Source organism: Lampetra planeri, chromosome 33, assembly GCF_965212315.1.
Source record: "Lampetra planeri chromosome 33, kcLamPlan1.2.h2, whole genome shotgun sequence".
NCBI classification, from domain to species: Eukaryota; Metazoa; Chordata; class Hyperoartia; order Petromyzontiformes; family Petromyzontidae; genus Lampetra; species Lampetra planeri.
The window spans coordinates 12,299,290-12,317,739 of NC_136139.1; the positions used below are offsets into that span (position 1 = coordinate 12,299,290).

Here is an 18,450-nt window from a genome sequence, read left to right on the forward strand (position 1 = left end):
GAGCGGGTGAGTATATATCACGGACGCTTGTCCGACGTATTGAATGTCACACCGTTCCTCGCCCAAATTGTGCTGCATTCAGGTAACCTGATGTACGCGGAGGCCTTGCAGCAGGGCCAGGCCGGCCAGCGAGCTCGTCTCATCAGCCCCATTTATAACATCAGTGGCAGCGGCACGAGTCTCAAATCTGCCTGCCTGGAGTTCCATTTCCACAGCCGTGGGAACAGCTCGGGTCAGCATTTGTATCGGCTCGACTTCTATCAGTTTTGCAAGTAGGGTCACCACCTTTCCCACAGACCAAATCCGGACGTATTTCTCAGTCAGTCTAGGTCTATCAAAACCGTGCAGTTTTACTGTGATAAAAGTTCAACGCGATGCATCCAGATCTCGGTACAAGTTAATTCCTGTCAATTCCTGCCCCCCCCCTAAACAGAGACCAATTCTTGGACTGTCAAAATAAAACAAGAACAGGTGGCATCCCTAGCTGCAAGTGACTCACGTGTTTGAGATTCACATTACTGTCGCTGTGCTTTGTTTACCCCGTACCCTGGGGTCTTGTCCATGTCTCACTGCTGTTCTTGTCCCTCTTTTGTGATCTTAAAATGTGGTTCACAATATTCAGCGTTTGCGTGAATGACTCGATGTAAAATAGGATATGTATTTATTATTTTATAAATAATACTAATTTTCTTTGTTTACACTCATATTAACGTGTAATTAGATGAGATATCTGTATGATAAATGCCATTTTCTCCACTTAAAATGACGAATTTCTGTATTTCACAAAGTAAACCTCATAACTGTGTATTGATAGCTACTATATAGATAATGTTAATAATATACTTTGGGTCTTTTGGTAAAGTCACGTAGATAGGTTCAAAGAAAATAACAAAGAACTACGACGTTTCGATCGCAACACTATTTGAACCTATCTACGTGACTTTAGCGAAAGACCCAAAGAATATAAATTCCTGCAGTCACGAAGGCTTTAAGTCAAGATGTAATGTTAATAATGGTGATGCTTAAAGTATTTTTAAAATGTGCTCTATCTCCATTGATGGCTGTCACATTTAATCTGAGTTTATGGTTAATATTGTGAGAGCATTTACCTCCAGCCTACAAAAAAATTTAACACACGAGTGTGATGTATCACCACATCGTGTAGCAGACGAAGACTGTTTAAATTGAATTACGGAAACACGTTGCAAAAGGGACAAACCTGTGGCTTTTTAGGCCCTTGTGACTGGTTATAATATAGCTCACCATATAACCACACCGCGTGAGTTCTTACATATGCTGTAGATGTCAGCTGTCTCACTGTGATACGTTGTCGTGATGTCTCGTGAGATGTCCGCGTGGTGTCCTCTGCTGCAGGAATGTTGAATGTGCTTGTTCGAGTTGGGCCCAATCAGGACAGGCATGTTTGGGTGTCCAAGGGCCGGCCCATGGAGGAATGCCTGGTGCAGCTCCCTGTCAACCCTGCTGGGCCCTTTCAAGTAAGCCCTCAATCTCCCAGTAAGTTAACCGCAAAGCTAGGGGCCATGCGATTGCTTGGTCACGCCACTGCTGGCGGAAGGGCCCTCCACTAGACACGAGAACCAACTATAGAAGCACTTGGTCTACTCTTCCACATTGACCAGACGTTTTAGAAGCGGTGGGCATACCCACGCTTTACCCCACCACACGCGACCTGATGATCGATTGACTGGAGTGAACCAACTTATCAAAGGGATGCGATATCAACCACAGCAGTTTCAGGTCTCTTTGACCTGAGGTTAGAAATGATTTGGGGATTGCTTGAGGATACAAATACCAGTACTTGACAGAGGTAAACACTTTTGAGAATGTCGGTCTGTATCCCACTGGAAATAACACACATTCACCACATTCATCTATCCATGCTCACGGTAATACGTGCAAGTATTGTTTGTTGGAGCTTTCTGACCCACCCCTACTTTATATCTGTGAAAAAGCATCTTCATAACTCATTGGATCTCTCCAGGATAAATAAACATTCTGATTCCGAGTCCCACGGTGCGCTCTGCTAGGTTGTATTTGAAGCAGTGAGAGGGCCTGGCGGACAAGGCAGCTTTGGGATTGATGATGTGAGCATCTCGGAAGGGGCATGCCCACAGGAGAAACAGGAGGCAACTCTTAACTGTAAGCACCAGCAAGCACATCACCCCTGATATACGGAGTGCCTTGTATTCGCAGTGTACACCATGGGATATCCATGGCAGTTCAATATCACTCAACGCGGTTGTTGTTGTTAACAGATAAGCAGACACTCTGTCTCCTTCATACATTAGTCTCTCCACATAGAAACAAAAAATGTATTTTACACATCTTATCAGCAGGGGCACAGCTATTGGTGGCAGCATTATGCGACACATAGGGGCCCAGTCGGCTACAAATGGGGCCCGAATCAACCAGACAAACAAGTTAAAACATCAATAATATCGGTTGTTTTTGGGTTAGATCGCGTAAATATGTGTGGCTGTCACCAGATGAAGCTAGTTGTAATTACTGGCGAAACGTCGTACTGAGATTGTATATGTTGTGGATTTGCTCTCCCAACATACCGGTGTACTGTACTAGTAACGAATTGTTATTTTATGTTTACGTGACAAACCTTACTAATTGGTTGTGTCGGGTGGTGGCGGGTTTAACGACACATTCATATTTACGCGATCTAACCCAAAAAACTTATATTATGGATGATATTGATCACGAAAGCCTACGTGTTAGACCCAGTTAAAAAATGTTAAGAAAACATTTCAAACAGAAATATTCAATTAACCGTAATAAAAACATTGCAACAAATGAAAAAGATTTTTGAAAAATACACATCGTAAAATATAGGAGTGCTACTCGTGTTTGTTACTGAACACCAGGCTGTTTGATAACTGACATGTGCATGAAAGAAAGATGCACGATAACTTAATGTGAGTATTGTACGTTTACATTTTTGTATAAAAACTGTCACTGTGAGACTGTCTTCCTCTAAACCCAATATACAGTGCAACGAACATAATATATATTTATAGCCGACATTATTGTGTACGAGTTTAAAATATCCGTAGCTATTTCAGTAAAAAGCAATCGGGAGAAAAGAGGGGGGCCCACAGTCGTATCTTGCATAGCCCCCGTTGAGATAGGAAGTTGTGACCCTGATCCCATCTACCCAACATCCTCATGGGAGTGCCATAATTTTAGTAGTGTTGATTCAGTACAAAAATTATCTGTACCGGTTTTCATATGCAGTGTCTCATCATCAGTCAGGCTTGCCTGAATCAATGCTCGTGATTTTACAGAGGTTCCAGGCAAAGACCCTCTCTTTAAGATATAGAATTGTTCATGATACGATAGCAAATCACAATATATAAATTATTGATAATTTTCCCATAACTTTGTAATTGTATTTTTACGTTGTATTATGTTTGTGCTTGGCTGTACTTCCAGTACAGTACGTTTAAATAGTACTGTACTTAATGATATATTCAACTGCAATTTACTCAACATAAACATGCCATAGCCCTCTCATATTTACAACTTTACAACCTGTAGTGCTTATACACAGTCAGTTACACAATAATCAATTAAATCATCTAACGGATTTGACAATTATGCCAGACTAGCTTTACTACCCGGCTTCGCCCAGGACTTGGATGTTCACACACCACACCAATTACTTGTTTCAGGCTGAGTCGACCTAGGGGAGGCCCAGGACCGGTTTAAATAATCGTCACCGGTGGTGGCCGTGAGCAGGAATCGAACTCGGGTTGCTGGGTTCATAGCGCAGCGCGCTAACCACTACACTAACGCCCCCCCTCACACACGCGCGCGCGTCCATAGGTACACATACACGCGCTTGCTGCAGACACACACAACTTTCAGGGTGTGTAAGGTAGTAAACGACTCAAATAATAAACCAATACTGCGCGAAGAACGCCTTTGACCTGCAACACATTTGTATGGCACTTTACTCGCGGAGAGTTGGGGCTGGATGCGTGACATCAGCAGGCACACTGAGTAACGCTTCCGCATGCAGGTGACATCAAAGATGTGACGTCACAGCTCACTTGTCGTGCAAAATATCCATTATTGCGCCCCCCCCCCAAAAAAAATACAAACGTATATTTTTATACTTGTTGCATGGTGTACAGTCTGGAAACTACCCATACGCCATATTTCAAGTTTGTTGCATGTCGGGAAGTATGCTAAACATTTCAAACAGACACACATATTCACAAATTTCCCCTTATACAGTTAGGGAAAAAAGTATTTGATCCCCTGCTGATTTTGTACGTTTGCCCACTGACAAAGAAATGATCAGTCTATAATTTTAATGGTAGGTTTATTTGAACAGTGAGAGACAGAATAACAACAAAAATCCAGAAAAACGCATGTCAAAGATGTTATAAATTGATTTGCATTTTAATGAGGGAAATAAGTATTTGACCCCTCTGCAAAACATGACTTAGTACTTGGTAGCAAAACCCTTGTTGCCAATCACAGAGGTCAGACGTTTCTTGTAGTTGGCCACCAGGTTGGCACACATCTCAGGAGGGATTTTGTCCCACTCCTCTTTGCAGATCTTCTCCAAGTCATTAAGGTTTCGAGGCTGACGTTTGGCAACTCGAACCTTCAGCTCCCTCCACAGATTTTCTATGGGATTAAGGTCTGGAGACTGGCTAGGCCACTCCAGGACCTTAATGTGCTTCTTCTTCAGCCACTCCTTTGTTGCCTTGGCCGTGTGTTTTGGGTCATTGTCATGCTGGAATACCCATCCACGACCCATTTTCAATGCCCTGGCTGAGGGAAGGAGGTTCTCACCCAAGATTTGACGGTACATGGCCCCGTCCATTGTCCCTTTGATAGCGGTGAAGTTATCCTGTCCCCTTAGCAGAAAAACATCCCCAAAGCATAATGTTTCCACCTCCATGTTTGACGGTGGGGTGTTCTTGGGGTCATAGGCAGCATTCCTCCTCCTCCAAACACGGCGAGTTGAGTGGATTCATATTCTTAGGTTTTTCGGTTGTAACAATGATCGGCAACGCTGTGGGCTCTCATAAAATTGTCTTTTCCGAGACTAAGGTGCTCTGCAAGCCTCCTGGCTACCATCAAAGGTTTGTACACGAGGCCATCCAAATATACAAACACAGACATAATTTCAACCGTGATGATGGGTACAAACTTAGTAATCATTGGAAAGATGTTATTAACCATGCAAAAAAGATTTAACTACACATTTGGAGCATTCCTGGCAGCGATTTCAGCCGCACCACCCCTACATAATAATAGGCTCAGTCAACCATTCTACACAACAAAGACTCGTTTCCTGGCAGAGATTTAAGCCGCACCACCTCTATATAATAATAGGCTCAGTCAACCATTCTACACAACAAAGACTCATTTCCTGACAGCGATTTAAGCCGCACCACCTCTACATAATAATAAGCTCAGTCAACCATTCTACACAACAAAGACTAATTTCCTGGCAGCGATTTCAGCCGCATCATCTCTACATAACAAAAAGGCTCAGTCCCTTTTACACACACCTTTACATCATCCGCACCTAGTTTACACAACAAAGGCTCATTCCTAACAGCGTGCTTCAGCTGCACCGAACCTCACAAAAATAATATTCAGGGCCTACCTTGGCTTCTCCCACCCTCAACCAGTATATTTACAAATACTGTGTTCTTGGAATTTCTCTCACATGATACAGCTATCGTGCTGTGACGGTTCCACCTGAAGACAGACGCTTGTGTTGCCTCCGAAACGTTGTGATTTTTATTTTATTTTTATTTAACTTTTATTAATTTTATTTTTTTACCTACGTGACTTTACCGAAAAAACCTAAGAATATGAATCCTTGCAGTCACGAAAGCTTCACATCTAGAGTTGAGTGGATGCCAAAGAGCTCCATTTTGGTCTCATCTGACCACAACACTTTCACCCAGTTGTCCTCTGAATCATTCAGATGTTCATTGGCAAACTTCAGATGGGCATGTATATGTGCTTTCTTGAGCAGGGGGCCTTGCGGGCGCTGCAGGATTTCAGTCCTTCACGGCGTAGTGTGTTACCAACTGTTTTCTTGGTGACTATGGTCCCAGCTGCTTTGAGATGATTGACAAGATCCTCCCGTGTAGTTCTGGGCTGATTCCTCACCGTTCTCATGATCATTGCAACTCCACGAGGTGAGATCTTGCATGGAGCCCCAGGCCGAGGGAGATTGACAGTTGTTTTGTTTTTCTTCCATTTGCGAATAATCACACCAACTGTTGTCACCTTCTCACCAAGCTGCTTGGCGATGGTTTTGTAGCCCATTTCAGCCTTGTGTAGTTCTACAATCTTGTCTCTGACATCCTTGGAGAGCTCTTTGGTCTTGGCCATGGTGGAGAGTTTGGAATCTGATTGATTGATTGCTTCTGTGAACAGGTGTCTTTTATACAGGTAATAAGCTGAGATTAGGAGCACTCCCTTTAAGAGTGTGCTCCTAATATCAGCTCGTTACCTGTATAAAGGACACTTGGGAGCCAGAAATCTTTCTGATTGAGAGGGAGTCAAATTCCTATTTCCCTCATTAAAATTCAAATCAATTTATAACATTTTTGACATGCGTTTTTCTGGATTTTGTTGTTGTTATTCTGTCTCTCACTGTTCAAATGAACCTACCATTAAAATTATAGACTGATCATTTCTTTGTCAGTGGGCAAACGTACAAAATCAGCAGGGAATACTTTTTCCCTCACTGTATATATAGATAACCATGCTGTCAACTACTCCACAATGTGTTTAAAAGCGCTGAGTGAATGATTTTTTGCGATAAAATCACATCCACACCGTTCTTAAATTCACCTTTAGGGTCCTCCACTTTTAGACTCCACCTGTTTGCAAGATGTGCTCATTGTCTCCGAGTGTCTGCTGGCTGTGAACTCCAGTAGGCACTCTCCCCTCTCATTGCTCTTTCCTTTGCCAATTTACCAACCACCCTCTCGTCCGTGTGTCTCTTGCCGAGTGTGACACATTAGGAATGGACCACTCTTTAATAGTTTCCTCATGCAGCAAGGGAGAAAATTGTGGTTTTGTGAAAGTCCTTATGTGCTGTGCAGTACAGCAATGCACGTGTACACACCAGCATGCGATACATGAGTTGGGCCGATAGGTGGCTGACAGGGTAATTGATTTACCGCACTTGTACACAAGTCACATTGTTAATGGCGACTCGGTTGAAGATTGCTGTGTGTGACACACGTGCTGTTGTATTTTACAGATTTACCACAATAAATGTCGATTTCAAGCTTACGTGACTGCAGGGATTCATCTTCTTGGTTCTTTCGGGAAAGTCACGTAGAAGAGAAGTAATAAAATAATAAAAATAAAACATAATAAAATAATTCTCATGAGGTTTCGGCCACAACGCAAGCAGCCGTCTTCAGGTGGAGAACAGGTCTGTCAAGTAGACAGTCTGAATGGCACGCTCCAGGCTTGGAGCGACTATTTATGCTGGGATGGAGGGTCGAAGAGCGTCTTGACAAAATAATTTGCATATCAAGAGGAATTTAGCATATTTATGGGAAATGCAGATATGCCACCAGTATTACTTGTGAAATGCATAGGAGGTTTGGTGAGGGGTTTAAAGTCATTATGCCCATGCATTATGCAGGATTAGCAGTATCAAAGGGAGGGAGTAAGGTTAGAATTAATAAAGGGAAGGAATGTTAATAATATGGCGCCGCAGCAGTTTTGATGTGGTTTCCTTATTCACCAAAGTTCCTGTACCTGACACCATCACAATCATTGAAGACTTGGTTCATCAAGGACTGAACGCTGGGGTACCCCCCCTGGTGAGACACTGCTTAACCAATACATACTTCACCTGGAATGGACTTTCTACAAGCAAACTGAGGGCACCCCAATGCCCCCCCCCCCCTATCTCCGGTTGTAGCCAATGTGTTCATGGAGAAATTTAAGAGACTGACGCCATCCAGACTGCCACTCTACGCCCGACCTTATGGAAGAGGTACGTAGATGACACTTTTGTCATCTGGCAACATGGCCGGCCTGCTCTAGACCAATTTCTCGACCACATCAATTCCATACACCCAGCCATCAGATTCACCATGGAAGTCGAAAAAGATGGCAAGCTACCCTTTTAGGATGTCCTAATTAAAAGGAGACCTGATGGTTCAATGAGCCACTCTGTCTACAGGAAAGCCACCCATATGGATGCTTACCTAAAACCGGATTCCCACCACCATCCATCCCAGAAGAATTCCCTCATCAAGACTCTATGCCATAGAGCCCAATGCATTTCCGACCAGGAACACATTGCCAGTGAACTCAAACACGTACGCCAAGCTCTTAAGGCTAATGGTTACTCCGACTACACAATCCGCAAATCCATCACTCCAACCATCAAGAAGGATCCTGTTGAGGAGCCTCTCAAGACCATCACCTTACCCTACATTGCTGGGGTCACAAAAAAGATCTCCAAAATCCTGATTAAACACAAGATCCAGGTCCGAGTCAACACAGTACATAAAATCCGTGATCTGGTCCCGTCTGTAAAAGATGTGGTTCCAGACATACAGTACCCTGGCGTCTACAAACTAAGTTGCCTCTGTGGTAGCAGTTACATTGGAGAAACCAAACGACATGTCTCGGACCGCATCCGTGAACATAAAGCAGACTTGAAACACGGTAGGACAAACACCTCAGCCATGGCAGATCACTGTTACAATTCAGTGGGTTCAGATGATATTGACTTCTCCAAGACAGAGGTTCTCTGCAAGCCATCTGGCTACCATGAGAGATTCGTTCATGAGGCGATCCACATATACAAACACAGAAAATTTCAACCGAGAAGATGGATTCTGGCTTAGCAATCATTGGAAGGACGTAATAAACCATTTCGGATCTTAACTGATTGTGTCCACGTTTACGTTGACTTTCAGACCGCGTTCCACTCACTGACATTGACTATATATCCTGTATTCTCCGCAGGGAATGGATTCTTTGCTCCGCTGCAAGCTTCCTACCACCACTCTCCCACTGACATATTTCGTTTCTTCCTCTTAGTACCTTTCACGCGACGGTTTATGGTATAGTGTATAGCATGTTATATAATAATAAATAGTATTAAAGTGTAATGTTTAATACAATGTATAAGGTAATATATAGTATCGTAATTTTATAGTGAATATATAGCAGTGTGCTATACAGTTGAGTGGGTAGAATAAAACAGTGTAATATGACAAGGTATAGTCAATAAGCATATTAGTTGCTGCGGCGCCATATTATTAACATTCCTTCCCTTTATTAATTCTAACCTTACTCCCTCCCTTTGATACTGCTGATCCTGCGTAATGCATGGGCATAATGACTTTAAACCCCTCGCCAATCCTCCTACGCATTTCACAAGTAGTACTGGTTGCATATCTGCATTTCCCATAAATATGCTAAATTCCTCTTGATATGCACTCCGCAGGGAATGGATTCTTTGCTCCGCTGCAAGCTTCCTACCACCATTCTCCCATTGACATATTTCGTTGCTTCCTCTTAGTACCTTTCACGCGACGGTTTATGGTATAGTGTATAGCATATTATATAATAATAAATAGTATTAAAGTGTAATGTTTAATACAATGTATAAGGTAATATATAGTATCGTAATTTTATAGTGAATATATAGCAGTGTGCTATACAGTTGAGTGGGTAGAATAAAACAGTGTAATATGACAAGGTATAGTCAATAAGCATATTAGTTGCTGCGGCGCCATATTATTAACATTCCTTCCCTTTATTAATTCTAACCTTACTCCCTCCCTTTGATACTGCTAATCCTGCATAATGCATGGGCATAATGACTTTAAACCCCTCGCCAAACCTCCTACGCATGTCACAAGTAGTACTGGTCGCATATCTGCATTTCCCATAAATATGCTAAATTCCTCTTGATATGCAAATTATGTTGTCAAGATTCTCTTCGCTCTCCATCCCAGCATAAATAGTCGCTCCAAGCCTGGAGCGTGCCATTCAGACTCTGTCTACTTGACAGACCTGTTCTCCACCTGAAGACGGCTGCTTGCGTTGTGGCCGAAACGTCGTGAGAATTATTTTATTATGTTTTATTTTTATTATTTTATTACTTCCTTTCTACGTGACTTTACCGAAAAAACCAAGAACACAATAAATGTGTTTGCCCTCGATTCGGAGCACCTGCCCCCGTCCTTCATTTCGAGTGTGCAACATTTTGGCGAGCCTGCTGGTTCCCCCTCCAGCAACCCTCGCCAGTTTCCCTGCTCCTGTGTCTTTGGCTGTCTCCTCTCTCTTTGAGGGTGGAGTCTCCTGTTGTGATGACTACTCTCATCCTCTTCATCACTCTGTTCCAACTGCTCTCCATTATTTATAGCCAAATCGGTCTCACTGTATTCTGATCCCTTCCACAAGATCTGTCCCTCAGTTCCTTCAGTTAACTGATATTCACTCTCTGAATCTGTCTCCCTGCTCTCTGTACCAATTGGTGATACATGTGCCTCGGCTGTTGCCGATAACTGTTGTTCACCTTCTATCTTGTGTGGGTGGAATTCTTCAGCTTCTGGGTTCAACGGTGATTCCGTGTATTGTATTACTGTAGCTTGCTGAACAGTTTTTGGCCAATTGAAGTAACCTCTATCAAATCCTTCCTCAGTTTACAACTCACTGTCTGTTGGTTCCTGCGTGTCTTTCCATGGGCCTCTTGTCCTTGTTTGGTGAGTTTTCTTTGTTGCTTTGTTACTCCGTTGCTGCTCAATTGAGAGGAAGTCACAAGGTTGCAGCAAATTCCGATAAATCACCTTGGTTCTCCCTTCACCGCTCTCAGGTTTCACCTCATAAATTGGGCTGTCATTACTTTTTCTGCCAATGACAACATACACCTTGGCCTCCAAGTAGGAGCGAATTATACCTAGTCCCCCTTTCTCACTCATTTCTCACCAGGACACGATTGCCTTGCTGTAACTCTGCCCCATGAATTTTCTTGTCATACTGGCCTTTCTTTTTAGTGGCTTCTTTTGTTGCACAGTCGGATGCTATTCTGTAGGCTTCCACCATTCGCTGTCTCCACATATTGGTTATAGGAGCCTTCCTCTCCCTGGTGTTCAAAACCAAAAATAAGATCTACTGGTAGTTTTGGAGACCTCCCAAAAAGAAGATAAAAAGGTGAGAATCCTGTGGCTTCACTACGAGTACAGTTATAGGCATGCACTACCTTGGCCAGGGAGCTCTTCCAATCTGTATTCTGCTCAGAGTCCTTAAGATTAACAGCAGGGTCCTGTTGAATTTTTCTTTCATTGGGCCATCAGCTGATTCTCAAATTATATTCCCTGATCATGGTGTATTTTTGTGGGGAAACCAAATTTAAGAGCGTAGTCATTGAATGGCTTGTCAGCCACCTTTTTTGCTGTTTTATTTGTTCTAACATAAGCTTGAGCAAATCGTGTAAAATGATCCATTACCACCAGGATATATTCATATCCCTGCTTACATATTTCTAGGTTTATAAATCAATGGAAACCATCTCAAAAGGGTATGTGGTTTTGATGTTAGACAAAGGTGCCGTGTTGGTGTGTTTGGCTTTCTTTTCTTTAGGCAGTCACATACCTTTGTGACAAAATTCTCGATGTCGTTCTGTATCCTGGGCCAATAAAATCGATCTCTGATCAAGTCCAATGTCCTTTCTACGCCAAGATGGCCCATTTCCTGATGCATTTATTTATAGACCAATGGGTGATACATTTTAGGCAATACCAGATAGGACCTGGTATTGGTTTTCCGTTACAGAATTCCCTCCTTACTGATGTGAAGCTTTGCCCATTCTCTTAATAATGCCCTCACGTCCCAGTTTTCTATCTGGCTTGCTTTTACTGTGGGCCTTTGATTTTGCCTTTGTACTCCAATAATTTGCCAATTACTGCGTCTCTTTGCTGTGATTGTCTGAGTTCACCCATTGGGATCGGTTGCACCGAGCAAGCTAGTGAGTGACAATCCTCCTGTATTTCAATGGCATAGAGTGTTATCAATCTGGAACAGGCTGTTGATTCCTCATATTAAATGGTGACTCCCTGCATTGTTGCACTAATAACCTCTGGGCTGACTTTTTCAGTGCACTGAGCTATGAATCCATCAATGTCCAGTGGCATCCTTGACAGTCCATCAGCATCTGCATTGGTTCTACCCGGGTGGTACTTGATTGTGAAATCAAAGTCGGCCAAATCGGCAACCCATCTTTGTCCAGTTGCATTGCGTTTGGCAGTGGTGAGGACATAGGTGAGGGGATTATTGTCTGTATACCACAAACGAAGGGGCATGATACAGATAATCCCAGAAACGTTCACAAACTGCTTATTTCAGTGCCAGAAATTTCAGCCTCAGTGAAGGTGGTAATTTTTCTCTAGTGAGAGTTCTGGACCCATATGCTATGACTATAATTATTCCATCTTACCTCTGGTAAAGGATAGCTCCCAGACCTTCTTGTGAGGCATCACAATGTAAGATGAATGGTTGATTAAAGTTTGGGTATGCCAATATCGGTGGACTGGTGATCAACCAACTGTATCAGAACCCTTTGGTGGGAATCTGTCCATGTTATTGGTGTTCTGCTAAGCAGTTGGCCTGATTTTGTTCCCTGTACTGTTTTTTTTTGTTTTTAAATTACTTGAAAAGTTCTGTATATACGACCTGTAGTAAGAGATGAATCCCAACATCTTCCTGAGCTCTCACACTGTTGCAGGCTTCCTTGCTTTAAGTGCTTGAGCTGGGGCAATCTCTGCTGGGTACATAGTATAGCCATCTTTCGATACAATTTTGCATAAGTATCGCACCTTGCTCTGGAACAACTCACATTTCTTGGCTGTCAGTTTGACACCATGCTGTTGATACCGACGCAAGACCGTATGTACATGCCGCACATGATCTTCAAAGGACTTTCTGTAAACAAGGTTGTCATCCAGATAATGCTGACATATTTCATCCCGAAGGCCAGACAGGCAGTCCTCCATGCTCCTCTGGAATTCTGCTGGTGCTGAACTCAAACCAAAGGGAATACGCACCCATTCATATAATCCCCATGGTGTGATAAAAGCTGTGAGGGGGCGACTTTCTTAATCGAGGAAGCCTTGATGGTAGGCTTTCCCTTGGTCTAAAACCGAAAACCAAGAACTCCCACTCAAACTGTCAAGCATGTCTTGGATCCTTGGAATGGTATGCCTGTCAGGGACAGACTTCCAGTTCAGCTCTCGGTAATCACAAAATAGTCTCAGGTTTCCGTCTTTCTTCCTTACGCAGACAATGGGTGAAGAATATGATGATCTTGATTTTGTCACCCAGCCTCGATTGATCAAGTCTTGCAGATACTGCTTAACTTCATTATGCAATGGTTTTGGGACTGCAACGTACATCTTTTGCACTGGAGCCTATCCTTGAGGGTGATATGCATTTTAAATTAAGGTATGCTCCCAACATCATTGCCATCCCTAGAAAAAGAATGGCATTCCTGTCTGAGCATCATCTTGGCGGCAATTTGCTGTTCCTTTGTTAGGTGGTCCAGTTTTACCAGTGGGTTCCATTTTTCACCTTGCTGTTTAACTTTTGGCCTCAGCTGCAGCCCCTTAGCTTTTGCTCCACCAGTTGTGTGGTCACCCTGTGTTTCTTGGCATGTCCTGAATATGGGTGCCTTGGTGATATGCCACAGGTCTTACTGCTGCTGGATACACAGATTTCACCGGCTGTAAGTGTCCTAGGGTGACCCGCTGATCAAATATGATGCTGTTTGGTTGTGTTGATCACTGAGATTGGTATGCTGGGTGAGTTGCCTCTACTCAGTGTCACCAGGACCTCATTGATGTGTAAACCCTCTGGCCATTAGGGCTTCTCTTCAGGGACAAACAGCATCACTTCATCTTCCTCCAACTATCCCAAATGAGCACGACTTCGAACCATTGTGGCTTGAGCTGGTGGTAGCACCACTCTTTGTTTGCCTGTCTTGACTGCCCCACCATCACTGTCCCGGTTTCCAGAAGACAATAGGTGGATGAGGACGTTTGTGTCTCCCGGAGTGATGGAGAAAGCCTCACCCACAACCCCCACAATTGGCTCTCCTCCTTCTACTCATTCTACCAGCCCATTGATGACCTCATCGATGACATTACAACCAATAATGGGATCTTCTGCAACCCTGGGGTCACTGGATACCAGCATTGGAATGAGAAATCACTGACTGGTCCCCATATTACTGTTCAATCTAAATGCCACCTCTACCCAGCCTGTGAATGGTATTTCTGTTTGGTTAACTGCCATTCCAGTAATTGTACCAGTTCCCAAGAATTCTTCAACTGGTCTCACTATTGACTTCGCTAGATGCTTATTTCGCCATACTTCATTTATAACAGTGGCCTGAGCTCCTGTGTCCCAAAGGGCAGAGGTTGATACGTGGTCCAGTAAACACTTCACCATGCATCTTTTCCCAATTAACTGTAACAGTCTGTTGTTGCATTTAGGCCTGAGAAAGCTAACTTTGCCAATATTTGGGTTCCTCCACTCTGGTGTCTTTTGTCATTCTGTTTCTTTCTATAATGTGTTGATTGCTCTGCAGAGCACCTTGTGCTCTTGCCAGTGTTGTTTTTGGCAGGTATTCGAGCAGTACTGTGCTGCGTGACAACCCTGGCACTTCTGCAGTCTTACAACATCATTCTCTTCACATAAACAGTACTGACACCCGTGTAGGTTACTGCTGGTTCCCCCTGCAGCAACCCTCGCCAGTTTCCCTGTTCCTGCCAGGCTCGCCAAAATATGTTGCACACTCGAAATGAAGGACGCTCCACCAGTTGTGTGGTCACCCTGTGTTTCTTGGCATGTCCTGAATATGGGTGCCTTGGTGATATGCCACAGGTCTTACTGCTGCTGGATACACAGATTTCACCGGCTGTAAGTGTCCTAGGGTGACCCGCTGATCAAATATGATGCTGTTTGGTTGTGTTGATCACTGAGATTGGTATGCTGGGTGAGTTGCCTCTACTCAGTGTCACCAGGACCTCATTGATGTGTAAACCCTCTGGCCATTAGGGCTTCTCTTCAGGGACAAACAGCATCACTTCATCTTCCTCCAACTATCCCAAATGAGCACGACTTCGAACCATTGTGGCTTGAGCTGGTGGTAGCACCACTCTTTGTTTGCCTGTCTTGACTGCCCCACCATCACTGTCCCGGTTTCCAGAAGACAATAGGTGGATGAGGACGTTTGTGTCTCCCGGAGTGATGGAGAAAGCCTCACCCACAACCCCCACAATTGGCTCTCCTCCTTCTACTCATTCTACCAGCCCATTGATGACCTCATCGATGACATTACAACCAATAATGGGATCTTCTGCAACCCTGGGGTCACTGGATACCAGCATTGGAATGAGAAATCACTGACTGGTCCCCATATTACTGTTCAATCTAAATGCCACCTCTACCCAGCCTGTGAATGGTATTTCTGTTTGGTTAACTGCCATTCCAGTAATTGTACCAGTTCCCAAGAATTCTTCAACTGGTCTCACTATTGACTTCGCTAGATGCTTATTTCGCCATACTTCATTTATAACAGTGGCCTGAGCTCCTGTGTCCCAAAGGGCAGAGGTTGATACGTGGTCCAGTAAACACTTCACCATGCATCTTTTCCCAATTAACTGTAACAGTCTGTTGTTGCATTTAGGCCTGAGAAAGCTAACTTTGCCAATATTTGGGTTCCTCCACTCTGGTGTCTTTTGTCATTCTGTTTCTTTCTATAATGTGTTGATTGCTCTGCAGAGCACCTTGTGCTCTTGCCAGTGTTGTTTTTGGCAGGTATTCGAGCAGTACTGTGCTGCGTGACAACCCTGGCACTTCTGCAGTCTTACAACATCATTCTCTTCACATAAACAGTACTGACACCCGTGTAGGTTACTGCTGGTTCCCCCTGCAGCAACCCTCGCCAGTTTCCCTGTTCCTGCCAGGCTCGCCAAAATATGTTGCACACTCGAAATGAAGGACGTGGGCAAGTGCTCCAAATCGAGGGCAAACACATTTATTTTGGTAAATCTGTAAAATGCAACAGCACGTGTGTCACACACAGCAATCTTCAACCGAGTCGCCATTAACCATGTGACTTGTGTACAAGTGCAGTTAATCAATAACCCTGCCAGCCACCTACCGACCCAACTGAGGTATCGCATGCTGGTGTACACAAGTTCATTGCTGGACTGCACAGCACATAGGACTTTCACAAAACCACACTTTACTCCCTTGCTGCACGAGCAAATGATTAAAGAGTCGTCCATTCCTAATGTGCAACACGACCTTTGAAGTCTTCAGTGACCATGGTGCAGTATTGTTTTTCTGGCAATTAAGAGTTTATTAATCTTTTCATGCATTTGGTATATATTTGTGTTATCATTCCGTTATAGTGATTTGAGAATTTTCATTGTAAGTAAATAGGGAAGCAAGGCATTTGAAATATGATCATTCACAACACAAATCCAGTCTAATATGTGTCAATGTCTTCAAAGCTGCTGTTAGATGGAGCTTGTGTTGATGCGTGTAGATTTTTAAAATTTTAATTTCTAGCAGTCTGGCACCTTGCATTGCTCTCAGCAAGCCTGACTGTTGATGATACACTGAAAGTCAAAGATGGTCCTCAGTTTGCTTGTGTTAAACCAATACCGCTGAATGAAATTGCTCCCAGAAGGCCATGTTGATGTTTAAATAAAATCGTTAATTTTTTTATGTGGAGAGACTGAGGGGGGAAGGAGAATTGTCTGCTTATTGATTTTGTTCGCTTAACTTCTCCACAATGTATATTGAACTTTTTTCGATTTAAAGCTTTCGTGACTGCAGGGATTCATATTCTTGGTTCTTTCGATAAAGTCACGTAGAAGGGAAATAATAATAACATTCTCACGACGGTTCGATTGCAACACAAGCAATCATCATCAGGTGATTGCTTGTGTTGCAATCGAAACGTCGTGAGAATGTTATTGTTTAATTTTTATTATTTAATTATTTCCCTTCTACGTGACTTTACCGAAAGAACCAAGAATATGTTGAACTTCTTTAGTACCACACATAGCCAACCGTGCTACTCAGAGGCGCAATGACGCGAATGACTGTTTTGGTTTTAAGCAGACAGGGTTGAGGGACCTCGCATGTCACACTGCATTGTTAATCGTGAGTGCTTGTGCTTCAGGTGCAAGGGGAGTGCCGGCAGTGGCCCTCTCTGCCTCGTGTCTGCCTCTGCTCAGTATCGCCACCGCCTGGCTGACGCTTCGGTGATGGGAGGACCAACACCAACGGTTTCCTTATCGGACGAGTTGGTGATTTACAATGTCCAGAATCCGCATGAATACCTCTGGCCACCTGGTGGAACTCTATATGAGCAGCAATGTATTATAATGGAATGAAAAAATAAATGTACAGCATCAATACCTCTCACGTCACGAATTAAGCATAATTCCGAGAGCATGTGTGGGTTTTCAAGAAGAAAAAACTGGAAATCTGAGCAAAGGAACATCAAGAATTTAGTGCAAGCAGGGCATTTTATGGCCCTTGTTTAATGCACCGTAGATACCTCTATTTCCGTCTGGTTTTTGCAAATGTTTTATAAGACTGATAGACACAAGATTACAAGAACGAGTGATATCAAAGCACTTTTATGCAACGCTCCATCATTCCGGTTGGTTTAGTTTTCCTAATTATTGTTGTATGCAAAGTGAAGCACAGCATTTTTACCGTCATCACATCAAATTTTAAAATATATATTTGATATTACCATCTGCACGATACACATTTTGTATTGTGTTCCTTTTTGTATCCAGCATTATAGAGTACTGAACCCAAGTTTAAATTTGCAAGAGACTTACCGTGTCCATAGGCTCTCGTCTGTTAAGGGTTGCCGAGTGTGCAGGACGGGCTTTGACCACTCTGTATGCACATCACGTGTCCAAGACTGCCAGTGTACACCTGAAATTCTGCACTTGAGAGACAAACTGGGCAGAATTGTAACACTCTCAAACCCACTGACTCTAAGGTGGCCAGGAGATAGCAAATACATTTCTTTGGTTTTTGCATATATTGAGTGTTATCCCCTCTTATGCTTGGGTTTTCTCTGGATCCCGGCCAAATATATTTCAATGTTTCCTTCCTGAAAAATGAGCCGTTTCCAAATCAAACGATCGCATTATTACTACTACATCAGAAGAGGCTTGAGAAGTAGTGTGTGGTGGTAGTTTATTCTGACAAGACTCACGACTAGCTTGGCATGAAGCTTACACATGTTCTAGTATCATTTTACCTGCAGCGAGGGCTTCAGACAAGGCAAGGCAGTGAAATTAACTGAAAATTGAGCCGTATGTATTTATCGCCATCTACGTCCACTTTAAATGTATGTAC

At 43.3% G+C, this 18,450-nt stretch overlaps 1 protein-coding gene across 1 annotated transcript in view; it reads left to right on the forward strand.

Moving 5' to 3' along the window:
- LOC144729820 (MAM domain-containing glycosylphosphatidylinositol anchor protein 2-like) overlaps positions 1-17,484 on the forward strand; it is a 101,211-nt gene extending 83,727 nt beyond the window's left edge. Inside the window, exons 14-17 of the mRNA XM_078610333.1 lie at positions 83-232; positions 1,375-1,496; positions 2,049-2,160; positions 17,249-17,484. Coding sequence (XP_078466459.1) covers positions 83-232; positions 1,375-1,496; positions 2,049-2,160; positions 17,249-17,334 — 470 coding nt within the window. The 3' untranslated portion in view covers positions 17,335-17,484. The remainder of the gene's footprint in view (positions 1-82; positions 233-1,374; positions 1,497-2,048; positions 2,161-17,248) is intronic.
- The last annotated feature ends 966 nt before the right edge of the window (positions 17,485-18,450 follow it).